The sequence below is a fragment of the Peromyscus californicus genome, unplaced genomic scaffold (assembly GCF_007827085.1).
Source record: "Peromyscus californicus insignis strain IS unplaced genomic scaffold, ASM782708v3 Scaffold_7__1_contigs__length_154581171, whole genome shotgun sequence".
NCBI classification, from domain to species: Eukaryota; Metazoa; Chordata; class Mammalia; order Rodentia; family Cricetidae; genus Peromyscus; species Peromyscus californicus.
Window position 1 is genome coordinate 33,127,226 of NW_026294595.1, and position 17,502 is coordinate 33,144,727.

At 34.5% G+C, this 17,502-nt stretch overlaps 1 protein-coding gene across 2 annotated transcripts in view; it reads left to right on the forward strand.

The window, feature by feature from the left end:
- The window catches only part of Kcnj3 (potassium inwardly rectifying channel subfamily J member 3), a 156,867-nt gene extending 141,428 nt beyond the window's left edge, over positions 1-15,439 (forward strand). The window contains exon 2 of one of the 2 annotated variants that reach the window (XM_052723836.1): positions 12,155-12,266. In XM_052723836.1, coding sequence (XP_052579796.1) covers positions 12,155-12,160 — 6 coding nt within the window. In that variant the 3' untranslated portion in view covers positions 12,161-12,266. Of the gene's footprint in view, positions 1-12,154 lie in introns of both variants that reach the window. The other variant, XM_052723834.1, reaches the window with a different exon arrangement.
- The last annotated feature ends 2,063 nt before the right edge of the window (positions 15,440-17,502 follow it).

Consider the following 17,502-nt stretch of genomic DNA (forward strand, 5'->3'; position numbering starts at 1 on the left):
ATGGGATCCAGAAAGCCGGCTCATGTACCAGGGTTAGATCATGATCATAATGCCAGGGACCCCTTAGAGCTGGCTCAGCCCTGGCTGCTCTTACCTCTGAGTTCAATTCTCAGCAATCACATGGTGGCCTTCAAACCATCTATAATGGGACATTTTTTAAATTTTCTTACAAATAGCTTCTACTGAGAAATGAATCCAAGCTTTCATTATCAGGATTACTAGTCCTAATGTACACCAGACTCTTACGTGCCGAAATTTTACTGTTGCTTTGAAAGCTTCACTTACAATCATTTATTACTTTGTTTCAAGTAAAATGTGCTGTTTTTATTTATATGTTATTATATTTTCCTCTAAAAAATGCAGGGTCAATAGATAATAGACTTTAATGTGTTTATATATTTATTATTAGCTCTCTTTGATATTTGATACCTTATTAAAACATTGTTGATTATCTAGAACATAGAAAATGTGAAATACATGAACATGTTATTAGATGCAAAAATAAACCAATTCACATCCTTCCTATTCTTTTGTTGAGCTGTTGTTAAAAATTATACAAAACATCAGATGTTTAAATAAAGTTCTGGTTGCTTGATTTAATTTTCCACTCTCAAGGAACTCTACCAATCCAGAAAGTAATGAAAATGTCACTGTGTATGACTAAATGTCACTAAATTAAACAAAAATTTAGAAACAAAATTAGAAAAAAAGAATCTTCTAATTTATAGAATTTATGAAAAGGTAGTTTTCAATTCTGAATGTAAAAAAGATTGAAAAAACATTGTGTTCATAAGTGCTGCAAATAAAATCCTTTCTTAATAAATTACTACTTCTATATAATGTGTCCTAAGTGAGTATCAGGCCCGAACACCTGATTTTGAATCTTCCAGATTGATTATTTCATCGGACCTTTCATCTCTCTTACCTTCCATCTCCCTCACAGTTACATAGTTAAATATTATTTGTTTTGAAATATTAGCTAGGCCTTGATGAAAGATTTTAATATATTGAACATCTTAATCCCATTTTGTGAGGTAAATGATACTGTAAAACATTTCTCAAAAATGCATATGCTAAAATTTCTCCAAACGTTAGCAGGCCATTGGAGGATTTTTGCCTCTAGACAAAGAATCTTTACATCAATGGAAAACTTCCAGACAGACAGTTTTTCACTTAACCACTTGGGAGAAAAAGCTAAGCTACTTTTGGAGTGTGCTACTTCTTAGTATAAACTTACAGAGTTTGGTTATCATTTTCTTTCTGATAATGCCAAATTTAAGGAAGTCACTTTGTCTCATATTTCATATACTATTTGTCTTAGTATTTCCATACTTTTGGTTTTATAAAAGCAATCTATTTTTTATAATATTGAGATAAATTAAAGAAATATTGAAGGACATGAGAAACCAATGAGTTTAGGAAACTATAGTTTGTCTTTAGTCTCTAGACTCTTTCTTGCCCGAAAATTAAGTTCATTCATAAGACTTGTGCTTAATGCTTCAATTGATCATTAACTTTACTTTAAAATATATGTGTTAACAGAACATATATTTGTGAGTATTACTGTGATGTGCCATTTTCACACTTAGAGAAAAAAAAAAAATTTCTCCCAGAAACTGCTCTCTTAAAATTATAGGGAATTTATGTTTCACTTGGCCTCTAAAAATAGCATAACAGCAAAATTAGAATAAAAATCTCCTGACCTTTTACTGCAAAGCGTAGAACCAGAACAACTGCTGAATTGCAAATGTTTATTCAGCTCTGTTCTGAGCCTGCAAGCAAACAAAGTGGAGTTGAATTTCTGCCAAAGGAGATGTTAAAGAGTAGCTACAGTGGGTGACTGTAAAAGATGTGGCAGTCTCTATAAAAAGGAAGAGTCATGAGCTAGAAGAAAACAAGTTTTAAACTGTCAGGTAGAAATAGATGTGCTGTATTGTACGAGGTGACCAATTTAGTGATATGAGGAACAGGGATTTCACCAAACAGATTCTGGATAAGACAAATGTTGAAGTGTGTACAAAATACCATCTTGGTTTAATTATAATGTGGCTTACAAACTAACTCTAGGAAAATTAACTCTTTCTAATAACCATCTTTACATCTATATCTACTTGTATATGATTTCATATTCATGTAAGGAAAATATGATGTCATCTAATGTGATATGTATTATTTATCATGTTTATAATGATTGCATATAACCTATTATTATATTTTGTTTGCTTGCTTCACTAACCAGTATAAAAAGTTTATGTATAGACATTTGTGGGTCAAGTTTTGAGTTCATATGAACAACAAATTGTTTTATTTTCAATGTGTAGAAATCAATCTAGGCTGAAATATCACAGATTTTTACTCCATTAATAATTGTCACCTGCAGTTTTGTTAGTGACTTTTAGTAGTATAAAAATCAGCTATTGATAAGTAGATAGAAATCATTGAAAGAGTTAACTTCACCACTAACACTTCTAACCTCATTCATCCCTCTCTCCCTTCTACCTCCTTCTCTCCCTCCCTACCTCTCTCCTTCCCTTCCTCCCTTCTCCCTCTCTCCCTCCCTTCCTCTGTCTCTTTCTCTCTCTCTTTCTTTTCTTTCTTATATTTTGATTGTATTTTTATTTATTTCTAGTGTGTGTGTGTGAGTGAGAGAGAGAAAGAGAGAGAGAAAGCACATGAGTATGCACATGATGAAGCATAACTCTGCAGGTCAGAAGAAGCCTGCAAGAGTCAGCTCTTTCCTTCCATTGTGTGTGTCTCAGGGCTGGAATTCAGGTGGTCAGGTCTGGTTGTAGGTGCTCTTATTAGTTGAGTCATCTCACTGCCCCTTGTGACATCTGAAATGTGTCTATTGCTACAGAAAGTTATCAAATTCAAGCTCTGCCTTAAATTTAAATGTAGCTAGTGTGCTTTTACATATGCTGTTTCTCAACACTGGTATACCACTTGTTCACATTGTTAGTAAGGACTATTTCTAATACTGCCATCCATTAGTAAGTTTAAAGTGAACAAATGGAAGTCAAGAAGATTGATTTTACACTTCATTTTTGCAGCACTTGTGAGTACCAGAAGAATGCTTTGCAGAAAGTAGATGCTCAATAAATGAATGAAGGTTATTATTTATGCTCTCAAGGCATTTATGGTTCTCCATGAGTGAAGAGTATTGATTCATTTGCAGGCATGTACAAATGAGGCAATTTCACTTATTTAAAGGCTACAAAACTAGAATATAAAACTGGCAATGACGTGGTGGAGTTAAATGCACTTGATTTACACTTTGGATATGAGAAATTATTGACAGAGGGATGAATGAAGACCTTCAAGCCTTTTGAAGTAGCAGATATGAAAAGAAAACAATAGTTCCTACCTGCTGAAAATTGGTGACTCAGTGTCTGTGTTTTGTGTGTATTCTATTGTCTTCATAATTCACATGAGGAAAGGAATATTTCTTCACAGGCACTGAGGAGTTACATAACATACATATCTGCTTCCGATATGGTATGTAGTTTTTCTTACTAAGTGTTAGTAATATTTTTGTTAAGGTTTTTATCTTATAAAGATATTTCAGACTGTCTGAAAGATATGTTAGAAATATTTTGTTTCTTAGTCCGTATGAGCTTTGTGTTGTTAGGCATGACACGGTTTTGGTGGATAGCTTTGAAGATTATATTAATTTGTATGTAATGTTTGGAAAATTTGACCTACATTTTTGTTCCCCTGATTTTTAATTAGGAATATATTTTCCCAAATAATTACTTGTTAATGTCACCCAAAAAAACAACCTTCTGTGTTTGTTTTTTTCTTTTTGTGCTACATGTTTTATTTTTCCCCCATTTTTAAAATGATCTTTTCTTCTGTCAGTCTTCTACAGGCCATTCTCTTGCAGTAACTAGATTACGTTGTTGCTACACAATGAAAATACTTTGGAAACTAAATCTTGTCTTATTAGGGAAAGAACAATGGCAACCCTTGATTTGTTTTGATTCTATAATTGACCACACAAGCAAACATGTTTTAATAGATACTACAAGGAGAAATCCCAAAATAGGCAGGCTGAAAAGAGAACATTCCCAAGGTGAAATTTAGGGAATGATAATCAGATGAAAGTAAATCCGTCATCTTGCAATGCTTCCCTACAAAGGAAGACTAGGGTCTGGAGGTGGTGCCCGGTCAGTGTCTCCTGGAAATTAGCTGTAGCAAGGAGAAGGAGTTCTACTATAGTTAAGTTACATTTCTTCATGGGGAGGCAGGTACACAGTGGAGCTTGAGTTGCTGTTAGTAAGTATGATAATATGTGCTTATCAGACCCCAGGGTGATGTAGGCTCCATAGTGCAACTCAGATCACCAAAGAATAGCAATAATACAAGTTAATTCAGTTGCTTTGAGTTGATGCTGAAAAATGAGGTAATTACTAGAAAATATATTAATAATGTCTAAACTGACCTTTAGGTTAGAGGGAACTGCAATAACAGTATGATGAATAATTTCTTCCAATTACTCACCCTTTATTATTTAATGTCTATGATGGTACACTCATAAGTTGGTTATATATACATACGTAATTCCTATATACATATTTATGTTGCAAAGAGCTTGAGGATTAGATATTATTAGCCTTAATACTATCCACACTTTATAGCAGCTAAGGTTCATGTGGTTTAAATAACATGTCATTGGTCGTACAGGAACAATCTCTGATATATAACCTACATTTCTGTTCTTTAATTTTAGCATTACCCTGTCCTCCAGAGTGTTCAGCACACACTACTTGCATATTGCATGTTTTTCAATAAACCCAAGCATCCACTTAAATTCTGTTGTGGAACCTCAACAGTCACTCTGTTGGTCATTTGTTAAAAATCTCTTTTCCTTTTTATTTTGAGATTTTAGAAATCTAAAGTGTATTTTAAAAATTTGTTGTCAAATCATTTATAAAGATTGATTCCCTTACAAACATAATTAGGTTTTTCTGCTTTAAATAAAACAAAGCAAATTTCTGGCCTCAGTTGTACAAAACTAGCAAACTGACATCTGAGAACACATAGGATACTACATGCTTGTACAGAATAGAGCATAGTATAGAGCTGAATGCATGCCTACAACTCCTCTCTACCCGTGCTTTGGCAGACTATGTATGGCTTTGAAGAGATTCCATCTATTTAAAGCATTTTATGGAAACAATTTATGCATACTTAATGACTTTGCAGCATGTATCCCAGGAGAACCCAACACCAATAACCCCGGTGTTATTGAGCATTGGAGTACACGGTGTCTTTTTTGTTTTGTAAAGAATAGTTAAATATCATGAGTTTCTCTGGAAAGTTTATAGTTTAAATTTGGGTTCAGCACAGAGCAGTAGAGTAGAGAATGAGAAGAGAATGCTGAATGATCCCAAGTTATTATTGAAGAGGGACAGGAGAATTTCTGGAAGGACTTTAGGGAAGAAGCAGCAATAGACTTTATTCAATAATCTTAAAAGAAATATGCATGGCAGACTGGGAAGTCATGTGTGATACACAACATGCCCTGTATCGGCTTCTAGCTGATACAGTTATAATAATAACTGCCAATTTAAAGAAAAGATAGACAATAAGGACTTGAGAAAGGAAAACAATATTTCTAGTTAAAATTTCCAGCTTTGTGTATCTGTATGAGTATGAAAATGAACTTGTATTTACATAGCCTTCATTTGGAGACCCTTCTTGAATAAAATGATCACTGTGTTTTATGTAAACAATTTACATATATTTCTTAATTTACTGAATCCTCACAGCATCCTTTGGAAGGAAGCCTCAACTGAACAAATAATAAAACTGAAGATTCTAAAAATCTATTAGCTTTTTCTTCTTCCAGATTATATATTAATTAATGATTTAGCCAAGATCCACTGTTTGATTTTACATGGATCTGGCATCAAAACTCGTGATTTATCCATTGGCCTCTAGGGCTCATGTGGCCTGCTTCTTTAGATACTGGATTATCAGCTATATTTTGTAGCTGGAGAATTTCTCTCCAGCTCCCACCAAGTCCCGCCAGTCCCGGAGCCCACTTATAAAATAAACACACAGGCTCTTACATTATTTAAACTGCTTGGCCATCCTATCATTGTCTAGCTCTTACTCTTATATTTAGCCCATTTCTATTAATCTATACTTTGCCACGTGGCTCATGTCTTACCGGTACTTTACATTTTCCTTGTCCTGGCGGCAGCTCTAGGCAGTCTCCCTCTTTCCTTCCTCCTTCCTCAGTTCTCCTCTCTGTCCGTCCCACCTATACTTCCTGTCTGGCTGTTGACCAATCAGTGTTTATTTATATAAAGCGATATCCACAGCAGTATTTATCCTACAAGGTCTATGTTCATAGCATTGCATCCATATCTAAAAGTGTTTTTGTTGTTTTTATTTTCTGGTTTGGTTTTTTTTTTTCTTTTTTTGTGTGTGTATTTTGACACAGAAGGTAGAACAGTGAAATGACTTACCTATACTGTGGATATATGATAGAGTTAACTTTGATCAGATTTCAGTTCTTTAACCAAAGATTGTATGAGACAATACGTCATTGATACATGGTTTACGACCCAGTTTGGCCTCTAGACTTAGTTCTGCAATGATTTTCTGCTTCTGGTATTTTCCAAAATCCAGTACTTTCCCTCAGATATGGACTTAGTAAAACTCATGTCAAAGTTCCAAAGTGATGATGTAGAAAAATATTAAGCTACATAGCACAATTCATGGCCTACTGTTAATTATGCTGTATGCGATTAATACTACCACTTTTGTCTTACCAAAAAGTAATGATCCTTTTAAAGACTAGCCAGAGAACCATAAGCTAAGAACTTTTAATGTGGCTAAATGATGATTCAATATATTTATTAATTGTTAAAAATGTAATGATATTTTTGGTTCATCATATATTTTCCATGTAATATAATTAATAGTTACAGTAAATAATTTTTAATGCCAATACCAATATTTTTAAATTTAGAAACAATATCTCATGATGTCATCTTGATGTCTCCAAGCTATGAGAACAATAATATTTCAGTTTTAGAGAAATTGAGAATCAACAAAGAAAGGCTAGGTACCTTCAAAAAGTTATACATCCTAGGTATTAGTACTAGGATGTAACCACAGGGTTTGATGTGAGAGTCATTGCTTCCTGGATCTCTACAGGGTCCCTTTTGTGTTCACCTCCATTAGAAATGATCATTTTCCTTATGTTTCATTTTTGTCCTGGTCAGATCTCCCTAACCACTAACTTACAGAATAGTTCTCCGTCCACACTAATTGTCATTTGGAGTTGAATTTTCTTTGGCTGCATTTCTAATGCTCTAATAATCTTTTTTATTCCTTCTTTTGTCTACACAGTGCAACTTAACAGACAGACACTATAACACAGGGATTACAAGCATGGCTTTCTAGGTCCCGTTTCCTTATTCAGTCCCAGCTCTACCATGGTTACATGATCTTCCTATGACTTAGTTTTACTTCTAGAATTTGGAAAAGTTGTAACAGAATCTCAAATATCTCAAAGTTTAATGAGTATTGGAGTCAGAAAAAGGGCAACATGTTTAAGGAACTGAAGAGGGGGAGGTTTCCATTTGTACAACTAACTAGCTAACAAATTTTCCTAAAGCCATCTATGCTGATCCTAACTTTATGAACTACAGACAACTAAACCCTCTCATGGCTTTATGTAGCAGTTGAAAATGTGTGTGGTGTTCAGTGACTTAGTGGCTGCTTCTCCTATCTACATAATGATTGCTTTTATCTGATGTGTACCTGAAAATTTGTGATGCTGTCTGATAGAAGTGAAAAGTTTGATAGATTGGTAACATAGAAAGTTTGTGTTCAAAACTATTGGATATTAGCAACTACTTTTTGTCAACTTGTGAATAATTAAAATATTTAAATTTTTAATTAAATTTTCTTATTTGAATAACTTTTGCATTTTCCCCTCTCCCAACTCTTCCCATATCCCCACGCCTTCCTATCCACTAACTTCACGTTCTTTCATTCTCCCCCCATAACCTCCTGCCTCGATCTCTCAGAAGTTCACCAAACAAACACACATCAAAATACAGACACCATGGGATCCCACCACTAACCAAGAAACGACTGGAAATTGATACTTGCAGGCAAAGGGGAAACCAGTTTCCTCCAGTGGAGTGTCACTGCGTTTAACAACTTCACTCGAGGCAGGCCCTATGCCAGGAGTAGTTAGCCCACAAAATGAACTCCCTGGTTTTAGTCGGTTTGTTTTTTGACATTTGATTAACTTTGTTTTGTCATTTTTCATCTTAAAAACTATTTTTTAGTTAAATTACCCATATTTCCAACTTTTAGATTTTATTCACCACTTTGCTTCTCATGAAGTGACAGAGTCAGTGTGAACACTAGGTTTTCATTAAAAAGGTTTTCAGTAAGTGAATGAATATATCTGTCATAACTTCATATTAATGATATGAGGAAAATTGTCCAGCACATTAGCTTTTCTTTTTCTGTTCCTTCCATTCTTTCACTGGTTGTAAGAACACATAGAACATCTAAGTCCACACCCATAATAGTTTTAAAATGTAGTCTCACCTTGGGATCTTATGAATTTGAAAGTGAAATATGGATAATGATGAAATTTTACATATTGTATAACTGAAAAATATCTACAACTCCTATTCCTTGCCTTAGATAATGAGCCAAGCTGTGATTGAGAAAATACTTCTTTTTCAAAATCTATTCTATTCAAAAACTAGTGTACCAAAAAATAAAATGCAAACTCTAATTGAGAAGCTGTAAAGTAGATATAATTATGTTTTCAAAGAATATGCATGCATTATAGCATCCTTCCTTCTAGAATGCTCTATCTTTTCACTACTTTTTCTAATTAAAACTATTTAAAAATAAACCTTGCCCACATTCCTGACCGAAGATACCGGCTGAATTAAAGTCATTGCAGGTGAACACCATCATTCAAAGGGCACTATGTGGTTGCACCTCTCAGCTGGCGAGATGACTGTTTGCATGTTTTAACCAGATTCCAGACTGGAACAAGTGTGGTGAAAATCAACACGCACTCATCCCTGTGGAAACTGGCGAAGCAGCAGATGCTGCTGCTGGAAATAGCTGGGACTTCTGCATCTTTGGATGAAAAAACATTTTGTGAAAAAAAAAAAAAGATTTGCTTCATGCATTGACTCACAGATTAAAAAGGGTATATGTTATTGTTTAATGTGTTTTATTCTAGCAGCATTGTAAATTTAGAATGGTAAATGCAATGCAGATAACCTCTTTGGTATTTCCTATAGCTAATCCTTTATTTACCCTAGACCAAGGTCATGTATTCAATCTAATTCACTGTTCACTAGAATAACAGGTCTGGGAGCTTTTGAGGTGAAAATGGCAAATGCTTGATGTTATTATAAATCTTTAATTAAACTGTCAGACGATCATTAACTCTGTAATTGTCCATTGTTTCTATTGGAAGAGAGAGTGCCTGCATAAGTCACAAACAGTGGGCAGGATATGTTTAAAAATGGCATAACCACATGACCTAGTGTAAGAATTGCTGTGGAGGTGGAGTAGAGAGTGAGAGTAAGGGGTCAACCAGAACACTGGACAGCAGTGGCCTCAATAACGTGCCCTCAACAAAAGATAAATAAGCAAGCAAACCAAAAAGATATTCTCCAATAAGGGTGATCATCAGATGTTGTTTCAGTGTTTACTCTGACTGTTGAAATAATCACACGAAGCTCATGTCTGCTGTTACTTTGAGACTTCTTAATGAAAAGGAGTGTTTACAGAAATCTTGGGACAAACCTAAAAGATGTCACAAGTTCAGAACTCTGACATCCTGAGAATGTGCCTTGACATACAGTTGTACTGAACCATGATTGTGGTAAAAATGGAGTAAGAAAGTTGGGTTGTTCAAAATGAAAATGTGGTTTTAGGGGAAACATCATCACTTAAATGAAAAATACATTCATGGTAGTTTTGTTCCATTGAAATTATACAGAGAGATTTTTGTAACTCCATACCAAATGGTTTCTTTGAGGAGACAGTTAAAGGGCATGCTAATTTTATTTGCTGTATTATATACTATATAGAATATTTGTTTCTTCTGGGTAGCTTATCTTCAAATTTTTCAATAAAAGTGAGTGAATATATCAGTAGAGTCCTTTTTTATCTTTTATGATGAAATAACAATCCAACATTTTCTTAAAAAATATTTAGTAATGGATTATAGATATGTTTACAATACAAAAATGAGTTTCTGCTAGTGTGCACACATAAAACCCAGAAATAATGATTTGAACTGATTTAATTACCTTCACATATGAAAATATAGGGGGGTTGATCCTGGCATGATATTTATTATAAATAGTGATTTTGTCACTGGCCACACTTGTATTATCTTTTCAGCATTGAAGTGATGAATGAGTTTAGACTCTTAACTGAAACATTAAAAAATAGAGAAGAGAAGAGAGGGAGAGCGAGTGAGGGGATAGAAAATGAGAAGATGGGACAAGAGATATTAAAACTATGCTGACATTTTTCTCTTCTGCTTATTAAATCGGTTTCCCAGTAAGTTCAAAAAATTAATGCCTCTGAGGCCTGGGTTACTTATCTTTCTATTTGACAGAGCACATTCCCTTAACAGGGCTGTACAGAGGATAAGGAAGAAGAACCAGGGCACCTAGCACAGTGCCTACCATGACGTGGATGGTTATTTTCTGCATTAGAAAGTTTTAATCCCTTCTGAAAGATGGCATGTCATGATGACTCTGAAGTACCTCGTGATATGTTACTGATAATGCTCATTTGGCAAGATGTTGGAGGGATTCAATGAAGGATCTATCTTTCTTTAACATGGCTTTTCCTATGACAGACTTTAATCCTAATCCTCTGTAAGTACTTGTGTGATTGCTTTTCAGGCAGCAGAAGGGCACAATATTCTTTATTCGTCCTCTGCTATGTTTTGAAACAACAGAGATCACCTGTGTGATGTGAATAATTGAAAGAAGGTGGACCTTGTTCATCAGATAACAATTGTTAAGGGAGAATTATTAGTTTTATGACTTTATATTTTAGTAGCCAATTGGAGAAGTTTGATAGTGAATGTGCAGGAAAGCAATCATTTTACTTCTCACAGAAAATCATATTGTGATTTGTATAAAGCTGAGATTTGATGTGTGATTTTAAATTTTCACTTCATTTTCAAGAGGTGAATATTCAGAGGTTGACTGACTAGACAATAACTTAATGTAAATAAATTATATTAAAGAAAACAACATTGGTTACATCAAAGTAAAATGAGGGACATTATATTCAAGCAACATAATATATAAGTGGCACAATTTTACATCTGATAACCAGCATGACTCCTAGAATTTTTAAAGCAGAAATGGAAAGTGATACATTGCAAGATCCCAAGAAGCTCTTTTGCCATCAAAATTTCTAAAATTTTAACCAATGTTTGACCTTATAGATCTAAAAAGGTAGAGCTACCACAATGATTTACCATCATCCAGAATAGAAATGTTTGGTTTTGTTAATTTAACAAGTACTTTGGGGAAAGATCTTTGGTGTTCCCGCCTCCCCCTGCTTATTGTCACCAACTGAAGAGGAAAAAAATAACTCTTATTTATTGAGAACCAACTGCATGTACTAACTACATGATTTGTTATATTTCTATATTTGACTTTGACTTCTTGCTCACAGCATGAATTTCTTGGTTTGTAGACACTTTACATTACAGGAAACAATTTAGAGTTTCCAATTTCTTTACCTTTACACTCTGGTACAGTTCGCATTCGAAGCCAGATATAGTTGACATATCACATTGCTTCTTAAATGATGGATATGATCATACCATTTCCCCTTCAGCTTCCTCCTATAGATAAATGTGCTAAAGTTATTCAAGGTAGGTTTTAGTCTTGGTTTGTGGATAATGAACCGTGAATCATGTGAGTCTGAGGATTTCTGCCACCTTTTGTGTTTCTGTGGTAGGAAGGAATATGCAGTACAGCTTTAACACAGAAGAAAACTTCTAAAGTCTTATACTGTGTGGTCTCTTTATATGAATATGTGAACAGAGTGGATTCCTGCTTTTTCTTTTGCTTTACTGTGCATAATTCATCAAAGGGTTTTTTTCTGTTTGCAGGGATGACTTGTCAAGCTCGGACATCATACACTGAGGATGAAGTTCTTTGGGGTCATCGTTTTTTTCCTGTAATTTCTTTAGAAGAAGGGTTCTTTAAAGTTGATTACTCCCAGTTTCATGCAACATTTGAAGTCCCCACCCCTCCATACAGTGTGAAAGAGCAGGAGGAAATGCTTCTCATGTCCTCCCCTTTAATAGCACCAGCCATAACCAACAGCAAAGAAAGACATAATTCGGTGGAGTGCTTAGACGGACTAGATGACATTAGCACAAAACTTCCAACAAAGCTGCAGAAAATTACTGGGAGAGAAGACTTTCCCAAAAAACTCCTGAGGATGAGTTCTACAACTTCAGAAAAAGCCTATAGTTTGGGTGATTTGCCCATGAAACTCCAACGAATAAGCTCAGTTCCTGGCAACTCTGAAGAAAAACTGGTATCTAAAACCACCAAGATGTTGTCTGATCCCATGAGCCAGTCTGTGGCAGATTTGCCACCAAAGCTTCAAAAAATGGCTGGAGGACCTGCCAGGATGGAAGGAAATCTTCCAGCCAAACTAAGGAAAATGAACTCCGACCGCTTCACATAGCAAACACCTCCTTAGGCATTCTTTAAGGTTTTGATTTAGTATTAGTCCAATATTTGGCTTACAAGATAATCCTCCCTAGGAAATCAGAGAGGTCTATCCCAGTCCAGCAAGTGTATTTGAGAACTCTTCAATCCAGTGTTGTTACTGTGCAGAACATGCGTTATGAAGGGAGGCCATCATAAGGAAGTTATTAGTAGGCATGTATTATCACATCAAGCATGCAATAATGTGCAAATTTTGCATTTAGTTTTATGGCATGATTTATATATGGCATATTTATATTGAATATTCTGAAAAAATATATATAAATATATATTTGAAGAGGAGATATTCTCCCCAAAGTTTCTAATATATGTATTAAGCCAAACATGAGTGGATAGCTTTCAGGGCACTAAAATTATATACATATATACATACACACATATAAACACACATGCACACATACACATGACATACCCATACAAACATATATATCTAATAAAAATTGTGATGTTTTGTTCAAATTTGTATTTCTTGTGCATGTTTACTTTATTAGACTAGGAAGGCTGCTGGCATTGATTATGAATACCAAATACTTTAGCCTTAAATTATTTGTTATTTAAAAATCTGATTTAATGTTTTCTGCTGTTAAGGTCATGGAATCTTTCAACTGTACTTAATCATAAAAGATTTCTCAGAAGTTTATGGGGTTCATGGCACCACAGAGACATCATTATTATGTATTTAATTTGTAAATTTAGAGTACCAATACATGGTACACACCGTTGAACTTTTCTTATGATTTTTAGAAGTCACTGGAACTGGGGTTGGGTAAATAAAAGTTTATTAATTCATCAGTTAGTCTTTTCTTAGACTAACTAATACCTTTAAGTTGGATTTGTACACAGTCTAATAAAAGTATGAGCTCTGGACAAATGCTGAATCATTGGAATAGTCAGTAGCCAGGTTATATTTGAATATGTCAGAGTTTGTGTGAACTTTGCAGGGTAACGGTCCCTGTTTCAAAATGAGTTGACTGCAAATGTTTTCTTCTTTTTGTGGGACTTTTGTCATCCATCAAAAACCTCGTAGATCTTTCAGGAGATATGACAGCACAAAGAAGCAGATGAAATACTCATGCTAAAATCGTGTATGTCTAACAGAGAATTTTTTTTTTTTTTGCTGTTTTCTTGTGTATGCCATTTGTTGTGAAAGGACAGGCTTTTTCCTTATCTGGAAAGCATATCCCAGGCCTGGCAATCATAATTTAGCACAGACCTGAGGAAATTAAAATCAAATGAATTGATAATGTTTGTACACTCAGGATTTTTCAGTTTTGTTTTGGTGTTGAACAATTCTTTATTGATGCCTTGGATCTCTGGCCTCCACAATAAGTTTAGTAGTACGATTTTTCAACTCCTAACATCTTGCTGGAATCAAACTTGATCAGTAGTACACTTTTAACACAGGGTTTAGGGTGAGAAGATTTTTTTTTTTTTTGAAAATGCAGAAGTACTTCTTGGCATAATAGCATAGGTTTTGCTATATAATTTCTTTGGGAAATTTCTTTGGGGTTTTCAATCCAAATTGGCCCCGAATTTACTCATGTCTCATTAATATGTAAATCACTGATGGATGGCTTGAGCACACAGCATTCCTTACAGTTTAGTGATCCTGCGATAATTTTATTAGAGGCAAATTATTGCATAAACAGTATATCATCCACTATATCTTATGGCTACCTCTGTATCAACCAAATTCTGTAGGTGCAAACATATACCAGGGAATGATTACTGGAAAAATGATCAACTCTAGCATCCATCCACTGTGAATAGAGCAATTGCCCTTCCCCTTGATCACTAAATGTTCTTATTTGCCAGATGAAGATGATATTAGCAGAAAGAAAAAGGGGACCAGTGGGTATGGAATATTTAGCAGTGGAGGAAGCTGCATAGATCATTTAGTCCAACACCTTAAAACTATACAGAGCCATAATAGTCTTTGGAGAGTCATTTTAATTTGTTTTTGGTATTGTGAAGAAGAACCAAAAACAAACTCTCTGGATTTATTCATTTAACAAAAATTGTTGCATGCCTTCTTTGTCCTAGGCATTGTATTTTTTCTTTTCTTTTTTTTAGGTTTAGTTCCTGGGAATTTAGATATGTATGCCGCATGAGCAGGAGAATGTGGAGGAGACAGAAGAAAAAGAGAGAGAGAGAGAGAGAGAGAGAGAGAGAGAGAGAGAGAGAGAGAGAGAGAGAGAGAGAAAGAGATAGTATCTAGTAGTCAACATTTCAAGTATAAGAATGAACACAGGGTAGATACAGAAATGGCTGGGGGTTGATGAGCACACAGAGGAGACACGTAGGGAGTTGATTAACAATAGACTTGGGACCTGGATGACAAGAAAGAGCCAGTGTGGCCATAATCAATCAATTCAAAAGAATAGGACACTTTGACCTTTTCCGCACACGTGTGGGAACAGTATGATTTCTGCATGTACTTGCAGTTTACTCCCGATTTCTAGGTTGAACTTAGGATCCAGTCTGCCCAGGAAACTTGCAGTTTATACTTGTTGTACTTGTGTAATTATTAGTAGCCCTCTCTTTAATTCCTATTATGTCCTGGTTTGGATGATATATGGTAAAGTTTCGTTGATGCTAACAAAATTATCGAGTCTAATATATTTGGAAAAAAATAAAGAATTGCTTTACTTCTCCTTTTCTTGATTTTCTTTTCTTTCACACACTGTTTTGGGAAGACTCACTCCAATATCACTTCTTTTAGCCTCAAGGAATTCTTAGAAAAGAAGTTGGATCTGTACATGTCATGTCTCTTAGGTTCAAAACTCACGCATTTTATTGAAAGCATAACATACAAAGTAAACCTAACTATTTCCACTTAAAGAAGTTTTTGAAGAGCTAAAAATCAAAAGAACTAAAAGTTAATTTAGGTCAATATGCTTTCCAGATCACCAGGTTAGTGGTTATTGGGGAAGAAATACCATACCGAATAACTGGACACGAATGTGTTCCTAGCATTTTACAGCATAGCTTTGGTTATAGTAAAAGATATCATTCTATTTATCAAAATGTTAATAAAACAACTATTTTGATAATGCTTATCTTCATGTTAAGTACATATTCATTGCAGCAACACATGAATATACTTTGTAATAGATGTTAAATGAGCTGGAGGATATTTTATCATCAATTATGTTTAAATCTTATGATATTTTAATATCATTTATATATGACTTAACATTTTATCCAAAGAGTTCTGTTACTCAAGTACTGAAAAGCCCTGTTGTCTGGAAGGGAAGGATTTATTCTAATGCATGATTTTTTCTGGAGGTATAATTATGGTACAGCGGACATCTATTTGTATCAAGAACATTTCTGTTATTTCTCACTATGAAGAAAGTTCAGTTAAACTGCACTGTCTGTCTGTGCATTCCATTTTACAATTTATACTTGAATTACATTTTGCATATTAAATTAGTATGAAACTTATTGTATTTTATAACATCCAATCTTTAAATATTTCAATGTACAGGGTTATTTGTGTTACAAATGTATAAACTCCTGCATTCAGTACAGAGAGTCTAATTAAAACACACAGTAAAACTTTGGAGAACCACTGAGCTTAGTTTTCAAAGCCTCATCATCATTTCTTCACTTTCCTACAGTGAACCACACACCTTCATAGAACTTATGACTTTTAGTTCCTAAAAGACAGTGATTTGATTCTCTATAAGAGCTTGCTTATAAATTACTTTCATGGAGTCTCTTTATTGATGAGCTGTTTCAGCAACATGAAGCCTCTACTTACTAATGCTGATTTCTCAAGACCTGATTCCTTGGAGGAAGCTTCAAGAACAGTTTGTCCCATACTAACTGTTTTTAAAAATGGTGGTAAGTAAATCAGGAAAAGTGCAGTTTTGTTCAAATAAATAATGTTTTAATGTATGTCCACTTGGTTCACCTGAAAATGTTCCATGTGTCATCAGGCTATTAAATGTGTCATTAGATTACAGCTATGTTTTTCCCTTGATATGTACTGCTTCCTGCTCCTGGGATCATCACAGAATTAATTTTATCAAAAAATTAAAATTAGAAAGCTAAATTACAGGGCAAGAGAGATTTCTGAGTAATTATGAGAGTTTACTGACCATGCAGAGAAGATCTAGTATTGGTTTTCAGCACCCATATCAGGGTCTTACTACTGCCTATAACACAAATATCAGGAGATCTTCATTGGGTTTTTTTTCTTTGCTGTTATATGACACCATGAACAAAGTCTCTGTCTACTCTTGCAAGACTCTCAAAAGTTGCTTGCGTCCTTCTCCCATTTCTCAGGTAATAATATATCCTTCTGAGGTCTTTGATGTAGTTGAAAACTAGGTAGTTATAATTTTCCTTAGTTATGATAAAAGATAAGTTAGGTATGAAACCTTAGAGTTACAAATATAGGATAGATAGAATATCTTTTTTAATTTTGCCAAATATGAATAAACTAGTTATTATAAATAGACTAGATACTGTAACTGTAATTCTTGCTTGATAATTGTTTTGCTATCTGCAATTTTACTATGTGAAAGTTAAAACCTTCCTTTTTGAAAAAAGAAAAGGGGAAGTGCTGTGGGATGTTTTGTATGTTAAAAATTTTGCTCTGATTGGTTAATAAATAAAACGCTGATTGGCCAATAGCCAGGCAGGAAGTATAGGTGGGACAAGGAGAGAAGAGAATTCTGGTAACAGGAAGGCTGAGTCAGGAGAGACG